At 37.2% G+C, this 12,215-nt stretch overlaps 1 protein-coding gene across 2 annotated transcripts in view; it reads left to right on the top strand.

The window, feature by feature from the left end:
* Positions 1-12,215, top strand: part of MLLT3 (MLLT3 super elongation complex subunit) — a 285,782-nt gene that overhangs the window by 159,536 nt on the left and 114,031 nt on the right. For both annotated transcript variants that reach the window (XM_020890161.2, XM_070480580.1), the window contains exon 4: positions 4,580-4,723. In XM_020890161.2, coding sequence (XP_020745820.2) covers positions 4,580-4,723 — 144 coding nt within the window. The remainder of the gene's footprint in view (positions 1-4,579; positions 4,724-12,215) is intronic.

The following is a 12,215-nucleotide window of genomic DNA, read 5'->3' as shown; positions in this document are numbered from 1 at the left end:
TTTTTCTCTTGGTTATAAACTGATGTGAATTGTAAAGTGATGTTACTACCTCTCTCTTTTTAATCTGGTAATTATTATATTCATCAGTGTATTTTTTTTTTTCTTTAGAAAGTGTGCGGGAGTATACTGCTAGTAAAAGTGAATGGAATAAAACTTAGGAGTTATTCCTTTCACTTGATTTGATCATTGTTAACTATTTGGTATGGCCTTTCCAGTTTTCTCCCCATGCATTTGCATAGATAAAAAAGTATGTCTGTGTAGAGCTTGGCAAGAGTATAATATATCACATTTTAATATTTTCCTGTGACTTGCCTTTAATTTCCCTAGTGATGGGCCTTTCCAGGTTTTTGGAAATATCTGCATGGTATTCCATGGTAATGATATCATGCAGATTATCCATATTTTTTGTCTACTATAAACAGTGCTACCTCGAACATTTTGTTTTACATCTTTAGCTACATTTACATACCTTTGCACACATATTTGAATATTTCTGTGGAGGAGATTCTTAGAAGCAGATTTACTGAGTTAAACATTGTATGCATTTAATATATTGATAGATATTGCTAGTGTGTCTTCTCAAAGGCTTTACCAATTTGCATTCCCAATTGTAAGATAGAAAATGGCCCTTCTTATTTTTCAAATGAATTCTATGGTTATAATGACTATTTTGCAATTCAGAGAAAAGGCAGATAAGCTAAAAAAAAAAATGATTATGATAATTACATTAGTAAAGGAATGCTATAACAGGGATGTCTAATCCAGATGGGTTAGGAGGGTTTGGGAGACTTTTCCCAGGAGTTCTTGCTTCAGTTAGGTCTGCATTAAAAGAGGAAAGTTTGCTGGGAGGGGAAACATTTTTGACAATGGGGAAGACTATATGTGAAGGCAAATTGACTGAGATAGTAGGAAACACTGGGGAACAGCAAGTGCTTCACCTTTGTGAAAGGACAGAGCCTAGTAAGAGCACAAAGGAAATGCAGGAAAGGTATTAAAAGACTGTAATGGTTATTACCAGGAAGTGGGATTTTATCCTGTAGAAAATGATGAGCCATTAAAGGCTTTTATGTCAATGGGAAGATGTAATCTGACTTTTGTGTTAGAAGGATCACTCTCTTGTCATTGAGGGTGCTAGAAAGGGGTAAGTTTAAAACCAGAGGCAACCAGATGAGGAATGATCAAAGTCCCAGCGAAGGCAGTGGTCAGCGTGACTAGGGCAGAGGGCATAGATTTGAGAGCTCCTTAGGAGGAATACTAAACAGACCTCAGGAACAGTTTGACTTTGATGAGTAAGGGAGAAGGAAGTGTTAGGGATGATTGTTGTGTATATTAGCCTTGGTAAGTGGTAAGATTTCTGTTTGCCATCATATAGAGTCTAGGAGAAAGGACACATGAAGATAACTTCAGCTTAGGACAATGCGTGACTCTGCTGCTGCTGCGGTTCATCCCAGTGGAGGTGTGGTTAGACTGGAACACAAGCAAATGGAGTCAGGTGCTGGGCTGGAGGTAAAGAGAGGGGAGTCGTGGTCATGTAGTGTTATGCCCGATGTCTGAATCCCCGAGCGGGAAGAGAGAAGGCTTCCAAGACAATGCAACTCGCAAAAAAAAGGGAAGTTTATTACTGACTCGAGCCAGGGCTCCTGCCGCAACCAACGCAGTGGTGCGGGGTCAGAGAGCCCTGGGCCCAAACTGTTACCCAAATTTATAGGGTGTGCATAAGCAGTTGGTGGCTGGCTTAAGTGGATTGGTTACCTGTTTGCAAAGTAATCTTATTGGCCCAAACCTTTGCGGGCTTTTTTCAAACTTGGGTGTTCGACGGGCTTTTTCAGCTTTCCCCTGATACGTTCCCTTTTGTTTGCTAGGCACATGTTGATTGGCTGGCTCCAGGTGGCCTGATAATCATGTTACCCCGGAAAACCAGGCCTACTCCTAATCTAGGCTGCCTGTCATGGCGCAGCCTCACAGTAGGAGGAACTAACTTCCTGTAGTGGGTGTTGTCTCCCTGGGGAACTTTGCGAAAAGCTACAGGGCATTTAAGAGTCAATGAAAAAGGAGACACAGCAGCTTGTGATGAAAACTAAGAAGGAATGCCAGTAAGTGTGAGGAAAATGGCACCCTGAGAGAGAACGGCATTCTGATCAAGGAAAGAAGCAGCAAGTTTTCTGCCAGATGAGTAATAGAAGTGAGAGACAGTGAGTGAATGAGTAGAGACTATGATTTAGGTAAGTTTGAATGAAGAGGTGAAACCCATGAATATGTAGTAGGTGATTGCCTACATTCTGACAGTTTCAGTTGCTAAGACTTTTTAGTCAGAAGAACTGGGTTCAAATCACATTGTTATATTATGCGTTAGTAATATAACAAACTCTTTTTTGAAAAAGAAAAACATTGTTTATTTGACTGTGTAATTTTAGAAAATACTGTAAGTAAAAAACACACAAATTCCTCATATTGCTGGTGGGATTTTAAAATGGTGCAGTCACCCTGGAAAACAGTAAGGTTGTTCCTACAAAATGTGCAACATAGAGTTACCTTATGACCCAGAAATTGCACTCCTAGGTGTATACCCAGGAGAAATGAAAATTATGTCCATACAAGAAAAAAACTTGTACACAAATGTTCATAGCAGCATTGTTCATAATGGCCAGAAATGGAAACAACCCACATTTCTATTTACCAACAAATGGATAACCAAAATCAAGAATACCCATATGATGTGTTATTATTCAGCCGTAAAAAGGAACGGACACATGCTACAACATGGATGAACCTCAGAAACATCATGCTGAGTATGAGAAGCCAGTCACAAAAGATCACATATTGTGTATATATCTTATATATGTTCATGTATTTATGCAAAATGTCTGGAATAAGCAACTCCATAGAAACAGAAATAGCATTAGTGATGCCAGGGGATGCAGGATCTGGGGGACTGGGTAATAACTACTAATGAGTTTTGAGATATCTTTCTGGAGTGATGAAAATCTGAAATTAGAAGGTGGTGATAATTTCATAACTCTGTAAATGTACTAAAACCCAGTAAGTATTACACTCCTAATGGGTAAATTTTATGATATGTGAATTATTTCTCAATAAAGCTATTATTAAAAAAACATAAATAGCTGTTATTAAAAAAGTAAAATGGCAAAGCTAATGACAAATGAAAAAAAGGTAACATATCACAGAGATGGTTAATATCTATAATACACAAGGACTTTTATATAAAGTAATAAATTCTAAGTGCTTTAATTTCCTCATCTGTGAAACAGAGCTGACAGTTGACCCTAAGGAGAGCTATGAGAATTAAATAAGGTAAATGTTAAAGAACATATTATTGTTACTATTATACTGAGTATTCATTTCCCTGTGGATGCCTGAGAATCTGTCAGTAGAAAGGTTTAGATGTTTAGCTAGCTAAAGTAATGACTGGAGAGTAGAACCTTGAGTATCATGGAATTATAATTATTGTATTCTCTTGGATATGTGCTGTTTTGTCCTCCAGAAAAATGCCATATGTTTATTCATTTCACAGGCATTATTGCATTTTTATGATGCACAGGGCACTAAACTAGTTGTTGAGGGTACAATGATGACCCAGCCATTATTCCTACTTTCAAAGATCTTATGATCCAGCAGGGTAAAAGGAGATAGTGAGAAGAGAGTTATTCTAAGACGTGGCAAGGATAAGAGAGAGAGGCACAGAGAACAGAGGAGAGACAGTTAGGACTGGAGTTAAGGAAGCTTTCCCAATAAAACCTGAATAGAGAGAGATGAGTAGAAGTTACCCAGGTAAAGCAGAAGGTGGAGAAATGGAGGTAGATAATGACCCTGGTAATGTAAAGCAAGAGTGAAACCCAGGGTTAACTGAGAATGAGTAAAATCTGGGAGCAACCAACCACAGCATGTGGCTAGACCATCAGATGGGTGGAAAGGCTATGGTGAGATATGGAACCAAGAGTAGATGCTAGTGGCATATAGGTGAGCTCAGATTATTATTCTGATGGCATTGGGAACTTGTGAAATTTTAATCAAGGAGTGAAAATGGCTAGGTTTTTGTTTTATATGGATAATTTGGAGGCCTGAATGAAGAAGAAATCGATAATCTATCCTGAAGTAGGAAGAACTGCTAGAGGAAGGATTTTATAGTAGTCTGGGCAATGTGTAAGAGCATGCCAGGCATGGGTTAGAGGGCCTCTTCAGGAAATATTTTAAAAGAGAAAACGGCTGCTCTTGATGATGTGTGTAGGTGGTAGAGTCAGGGGAGGAAGAGTGGCTTCAAGGGTATCTTAGGGCTCCAGTTGAGTGACTGTGTTAGTGGTGTTATATCTCTTGAGAGATTGCAAGAAAGATGATGAATTTATTCTTTTCCCTTTTCCTCGAAGACAAGAAACTAATTTTTCAGATGTTTCCATTTTGCTTTGTAGATAGTTCCATGATGATTTTTTTTCCCCTGGCACTTCTTTGACACTATAGCTGTTAGACCTCTGGATCTTTTCTGATCCTTCTCAGGACTAAAGTTTTGCTCTCTAAATCTCTATTTATGCCTAACTCTCTGTGTTCTTTTTTTTTTAACTTCTAGGAAGAACCTAAGAAAGTTCGCTTTGATTATGACTTATTCCTGCATCTTGAAGGCCATCCACCAGTGAATCACCTCCGCTGTGAAAAGCTGACTTTCAACAACCCCACAGAAGAGTTCAGAAGAAAGTTGCTGAAGGCAGGAGGGGTAAGTGATACTGTCTTCTTGTGAAAAGCCTTCCCACAGAAAGCTAGTTCCTTGTGTGTCAAAAAGTATGATAGTGTTTTGAGAGAGGTAAAAGAAATGAAGCACCTTATTGACCTCACTGTGTACTCGTGGTTTGAAAAGAAGAGGTAAGCAAACAATATTTTAAGTAGCTATGAGTCTGAAATTACATTATTGGTTAGAAGAGCCTTATAGTCTTATTTGGGCTTCCCTGGTTGCTCAGCGGTAAAGAATCCACCTGCAATGCAGGAGACAATGCAAGAGACTCTGGTTTGGTCCCTGGGTCAGAAAGATCCCCTGGAGGAGGGCATGGCAATTCACTCTAGTATTCTTGCCTGGAGAATCCCATGGACAAAGGAGTCTGGTGGGCTACAGTCCATAGTGTCACAAAGAGTCAGACACTATTGAAGCGAATTAGCATGCACACGTAGTCTGCACAGTTCAGATTTATTTTGACAACAATCCAAACCCAAACTAGTTTCTGTTAAGAACAGTGCCTTAATTTTATTTTGGTGTATTGAAAGTTACATTAAAAATTATATTGTCCAAATTTTAAGGTCAAAATTAATAGAAAAGAGGCACTCATTCAAATTATGTATTTTTCATTTAAAAGCATATTTTTGTTTGAATTTTGTGTAGGTAAAAGGTGGATTTTTCTTTTTAAGATAATGATAATTAGCATGGTAAGTTTTTGCACATGTGAATTGGCTAGGATAGAGAAAGACTTTTAAGTGGAATTTCTCAAAAACATGGAATGTTTGCTTGCAGCAAAGTTAGCTACACAGACAAACATTATTGATGGGTCGAAATCTACTTACCATTGACGGCTGCTGGGACCATCAGCTTCTACTTTAGCTGAACTCCTTGTGTCATATTATGTAGGCAGTTCAGATCCCATAACATTTTGCAGTGTGTTTTTTTTTTAAATTATTGTTATATATTTTTTTCCTTTTTTTCCCCTGTGCATTCTTTAGAATTTCCTTCCTTTAGTTTTACTGAAATGTTTTTGAAGTTTTGCATTCATGAGCTTGTTATAGGAAGGGTATGTAGATGGTAACTTCTCAAGATGTCTCCTTTCACTGATAAACTCTATCTGAGAGCTTTGTAGGAAAGAATTGGATTTTATACAGGGCAACATTCATCTGAAGTTCTACAAAAACTTCTACCACATTTCATTCCACACTGTGCTGCATGTCAGTAGATTATGGGTTAAATAGATATTGATGGGTCAGCTTTGGAAATGAATGACCATTTATAGTACTTCATGGGGAAATGCATCTTGGTAATGAAATGGCCTTTTGTCATACAACTTATTTTAAAGTTAGGGATTTATTATACATTTATTCAGGAATGTTTTTTAAACAAACCCTACTTGATTCTTTTTAGTTATCTAGAGCACAATGTTGATGCTGCTTATTTGTGACTATGCCCTTAAAAATGAGCCTGTCCATTTTAAATCCTAATCATTCCCATTATTTTTCTTTTTAAGAGGATGGCATTTTACACCTCTGGTTATTCCTCTCGGATATGTGGTTAGGTAGGTAATTGGAGTGTGTGAATTATGGAGCTTGAGTACATCAGGCTTCTGATAAGGGTCGTCGGAAAAAGTAAATATGACACAAGAACTTTTTAAAACATCCACTTAGTCCTGGAGTACTCAAGGGTTGTTTGTGAGCTGGAGAAGAGGTTACAGGTCAGTGATAATGCTGCAGAGTGCGGCCCTGCACCCTGATAAGGTCTCTGGTTGATTTCTGTCTTTCTCTTCACTCAGCTTTTATCTCAGAGTTATCCTCCTTGACTTCTAACTTCCCTTCTTTGTATTTCTTTAAGTGCTATTCAAAGCCTGCCTGTTTTCCCCCTTTAGATTTGCATTGTGTCTTGACAACTCTAAAATGTGAAGTACTCAAGACACCCATTATTCGACATAAGTTCTTTAAGTGACTGACTTGAGTAAATTTTGTAGTAAAATTAACATTTAAAAATCCATTTGAAATACTAGTAATCTCATAGATTCTGTCCATTTCACATGGGAGGGTTAAAATAGTCTTTGATGGAAATGGGAGAATCTGAACCATTAAACTGTCTTATTGAGATTTTTGGATACCTCATATTTTGTTCACCTGACATTTTAATTTTTATCATTGTTGTTGTTCAGTCGCTAAGTAGCGTCTGACTCTTTACTATTAATGCAGTCTGTCATGGTGTCAGCTGTCTTATGAGCCATTTTGATTTGATCAGAGATCTGTTTCTCCAGCTTCATGGAGATACCATTGATGTATAACTTGAGATTACAGCGTGTTGATTTGATACACTTGTATATTGCAGAATCATTATCACCATGGCATTAGCTAACACCTGCATCACATCAGATAATTACCATTTCTCTTTTGTGGTGAGATCATTTGATTTACTCTTAGCAAATTTCACATATAATTTAGTTATTAACTATAACCATCATGCTGCACATCAGATCCCTAGAACTTAGTCATCTTATAACTAGAAGTTTGTGCTCTTTGATCCATACCTTCCCTTCTCTCGTACCTCCCCTCTCCCAGCCCTTGATAAGTACCATTCTGGCCTCTGTTTTTATAAGTTTAACTTTTTTCAGATTGTACATATAAGCAATATCATACAGTTTGTCTGACTCATTTCACTTAGCCTAATGTCCTCAAGGTTCATCCATGTTGTTGTAAACGGGAGGATGTCCTTCCTTCTCATGGCTGAATAATATTCTGTTGTGTACACGCATGCGCATACACAAATCTCCACATCATCTTTATCCCTTCATCTGTTGATGGACACTTTGGTTATTTTCATATCTTAGCTATTGTGAAAAATGCTACAGTGAACATGGGAGGACAGATATATTATATCTTCAGTATCCTGTTTTAATGTCCTTTGGGTATATACCCAGAAGTGTGATTGCTGGATCATATGTAGTTCTATTTTTAATTTTTTGAGGAAGGTTCATATTGTTTTCCATAGTGACTGCACTGTAGGATTTACAGTCTTGACCACAGTACACAATGGTTCCCTTTTCTCCACATTCTTGTCAACACTTACCATCTCTTGTCTTCTTGATGATAGCCATTGTTACTGGTATGAGGTAATAGCTTATTTTGATTTGAATTTTTCTGATGATTAGTGATGTCAAGTAACTTTTCATGCATTTATTGGTCATCTGTATAGTTTCTTTGGAAAAACGTCTATTCGGATTCTCTGCCATTTAAAATCATACTGTTTGAATTTTTTTTTTTTTTTTTTTTGGCCATTGGGTTGTTTGAGTTCTTTATATATTTTGAATATTAATCTCTTATCAGATATATGATTTGCAAGTATTTTCTCCCATTTCTTTTCATTTTTTTGATGGTTTCCTTTGCTGGGCAGAAGCTTTTTAGTTTGATGTGGTTCCACTTGTTTGTTTTTGCTTTTGTTGCCTTTGCTTTTGATGTCTATTAGCAAATCTTATGCTCATGACTGTCTCTTTGTATAAACTTTTTTGTTAACTGGAGCCTGGGGTGAAAGGGGGTGCTTTTTTTCCTTATATTTAAATATTGCATATGTACCATGGAGGTATATGTTGTTTTTAAAGGAAAAAATCAATCCCTTCTTCATATGTACTGTGTGAAATCATGTATAGCCTGAGGCATGAGTAGAGTAAACTTACCACTTTGGCTGTAGTTCCTTCTTTTCACTTTTTTCTTTGAAAACAAAAGTATATAGCACTATTAAAAGTAGAACTTGGCTTTTCAAGGGATCAGAAAGGTTGTTTTTAGAGCTGGCAGCATCTTAGAAAATGCTTTTCAGCTTTCAGAAGAAAATGATTCCAAAGAACATTTTGCCAGAAGAATCTTGAAAAATTACAGATTTTCATAATCTATAAACCTATAAGCTATATGACAACTTTTTTTGGGGGGGTCAGTGAGATTTTCTTTTTACTCTTTTTTTTAAAAAAAAATGTTGTAATTCTTTTCTAAATAGTGTCAAAGAAATCTTGGTGTGTTTCCCCCTTGGAATAAAGTTACACTGTGTTTTTCTCTTGAATAGCTATCTAAAATTAAGGAATCATTGCTTTCAAAGAAAAGAGAAAAAAAATTTGTGGAAAAGACATCTTTGGATTTAAGCATCATTTTCAGAGAATACAGAAGTACAAAATGATTTTATTTACATGCAGGTATTTTTCCTCTAAATGAGAGATGTTATTGGAGCTTATAGGGAAATTGTAGATTTGGTTTACAAGCTAGCCTCTCTGGGGCCTGTGTAAGAAAAAGACAGAAGATAGTGGTTAGAAAGGGGTTTCCCTTGTGGCTCAGTTGGTAAAGAATTTGTCTGCAGTGCAGGAGATGCAGGTTCATCCCTGGATCAGGAAGGTCCCCTGGAGAAAGAAATGGCAACCTATTCCAGTATACTTGCCTGGGAAATCCCACGGACAGAGGAGCCTGGCAGACTACAGTCCATGGGGCTGCAAGAGTCGGACACAACTTAGTGACTAAACCAGGCCAGAGGTTAAAAATGAAAAATAATAATCTAAGAACTTCTGGAAGGAGATTACCTTCATTTTGAGATCTTATTTTCTTCTTTGGTTGGCAGGGGAGGTAGAAGACAGTGAGCTGTAAACTTCTGAGGACCAGACTTCATGTCATCTGTTTATACTTGAGTTATAAGCAAAAGGATCAAATGTACCCCATTGGGAAGCAACTCTCACTTTCACTGAGATACTTTTCTTTTTTTTCATGAACTGATGAATCCATGTGGAAGGATTTTCAAATATGCTCTTTACGTGTCAGGATTTTTTTTTTTAAGGAGTTATGATCACGATAGATGGTTTTCTCTGTTTACTTGATCACCTTCTTAATAGTCACACTGAAAAATGCAGAAGGATTTGACATCCATCACTTTTGATTGAGAGAGGATGAGTTTTTATGTGGGTGTTGGCAAAGCAATGATACAGTGTTTGTTGTATAACTGAAACTTGTCATCTTATTGACTCATCTCTCTGAATTTTCTTTTGGGAGGGAGTATGAGACAATTGGAGACATTTTAAAATCAGACAGATTTAAATTAAAACCTCATCACTGTCATCTTTTAGCTGAATGACCCTTGGAAAATTATTACATGTTTTTGAATCTCAGTTTATCATCTGTATAGTGGTCAAGACAGTGTTTCCTTCATTGAGAATGTGTAACCATGTTGTGCGGCTCATAGTAGATAACCAGTCCATGGATTCCTTTTCCTTTGATTGCTGGCCTAGAAAATTAGAGCTTTATCTAATTTCATACCAAGCATTTAAAGGTACAGTGGAAAAAGTTCACTATTTAGTGTAAGCTACCCTGATGCTGGGAGAGATTGGGGGCAGGAGGAGAAGGGGGTGACAGAGGGATAAGATGGCTGAATGGCATCACTGACTCAATGGGCATGAGTTTGAGTAAACTCTGGGGGTTGGTGATGGACAGGGAGGCCTGGCGTGCTTCGATTCATGGGGTTGCAAAGGGTCGGACACGACTGAGCGACTGAACTGAACTGAACTGAACCCTAGCTTTATTCACAAGAACATGTGTTTTATCACCAGCGAGTGTGACCAACCCATTGGGTTTAAAGGGAATTAGCCCATTCTATCTTTGTTCAAGGAATTTACATTCTGGCTGTTTGTATTTTGCTTGTATAGACTGAAACAGAGGTCTGTTGGCAGTATCATTTTTTAAGATGTCCATTTTCATTAGAAAAATGATCGATTCTTACCATTGTTCTTAATTCTAAATTTCCAGAAGATTATAAGTTTCTCAAAATCCTTAGATTTCCTAACTGTATTCAGTGAGTATATATGTACATCTTGTGCTTCTATGAAGAAGGCACAAAAGGGGCAATCATCTTTAGAGAGTTGAGTTTGTTTTACAGCTGCTCCCTTTTTTTGGCCTAGAAATCAAGTGGTCTGCTTTGGTTGTGTTGTTTTTTATGGGATGGTGGTAGGGTGTTGGTGGGCTTTTTTTTTTTTTTTCCCTTTCTTTCTTTCCTCAATTAAACAGAGTAAGGTCTAAACATGTTGTTCAGTCTATTTCTGAATCGCTGGCAAGCAGTTAATTCTGAGGACTGAAAATTAAAACTAACCACAGCAGTTGTTAAAACTAGGGTTTCTATAGGCAGAAATCCAATTCTGTTCAGACACCACCTGTTTCAATAGGACGTTTCAGACGCCCATTTGGCAGGATTTGCTGGAGAAGACATGGGGAACATGCTTTCAGTCTGTGTTAAGTCTGCAGCATAATGCAGTCCTGTTTCTCAGAGTGACAGTCTCATTTATATCTGATATGTTTTTGCAAGGAATAAATTGGAATTTTTTGAAGCACTACTTATTGTGAAGTAGAAATCAGACCCACAGTAGACTCCCAACAAAGGGTTTTGGTTACTAAAGGGCCAATGGGATCTTATGATAAGGAGCTTTCACTAATGCAGCCGTGTCAAGCCATCTGAACATAGCATTTGATCTCAGGGTTCTGGAATGAATCTTGTGTAGGATGGTTTAGTATTTCCTTTTGTAGGGGAGTTCAGAACACTTTGAATTTCTGAACAGTACAGATCACATTCTCTTCCCCTCAAATTTTAATTTTTTTTAATAGGTAAATACACATCCAATTCAAAATGACATATAATGAGTCTTCCTCCGGGCCACCAACGATGCTGTAGTGAATAACCTTTTATATAGTTGTTTGTGCACATGGATGAGTGTATCTGTAGGATAAATTCCTGGGAGTAAAATCGTAGCTCCAAGGCAAAGTGGAATTTAGATTTTGATAGACATTTACAAATTGCCTGCCAAGGATGTTATACTACTCTGTGCTTGCATCAACAATGTGTAAGAGTGCCTATTTCACCATACAGTGATTCATTAAACATTTTTCCCCTCAATATGATGAGTGAAAAATGATATTTCATTTTTAATTCACATTTCTCTTACAAGTGATGATGAGCATCTTTTCATATGTTTAAAGCCATTTTCATTTCCTTCAAAGACCGCATTTTAATGTGTTCTGAATTGGAGATGTTCTAAATGTTTCGGTTCAGCTTAAATTTATGAGTACTCTTCCCACATACTTACATTTGGAAAGGTTACAAAAAGATACGGAAGCCTCTTTAACCAAGGTCTGTGTTTTCAGGCATTCTTCAGCGTGTAACAAATTATGTTCCTCGGAACTGATTTGTCAAGACTTTGGCTTCTAAAAATATAAGTGGCTTTTGTGGCAAACTCATCTTAACAGTGCCCAGAGAGGGATAGCTGGCTGCTTATTTTAAAAATAACTCAAAGGAAATAATACATAGAAAATTATTTTAGTTGCTGTTACTGGACAGCTTCATTGAATTTTTGGATATTTGTTTTGGGACTAGTGTGCCTTTATGTAATTTTTCAATATATATCATCCTGTAAATGTCTGCCTCAGGAGATAAAAGGATGCTGCTGTTTTTCGCCAGCACTGATAAA

This window comes from Odocoileus virginianus, chromosome 18 (genome assembly GCF_023699985.2).
Source record: "Odocoileus virginianus isolate 20LAN1187 ecotype Illinois chromosome 18, Ovbor_1.2, whole genome shotgun sequence".
Classification (NCBI taxonomy): Eukaryota; Metazoa; Chordata; class Mammalia; order Artiodactyla; family Cervidae; genus Odocoileus; species Odocoileus virginianus.
The sequence above is the reverse complement of the archived record's forward strand: the minus strand, read 5'-3'. Positions and strand labels throughout refer to the sequence as shown.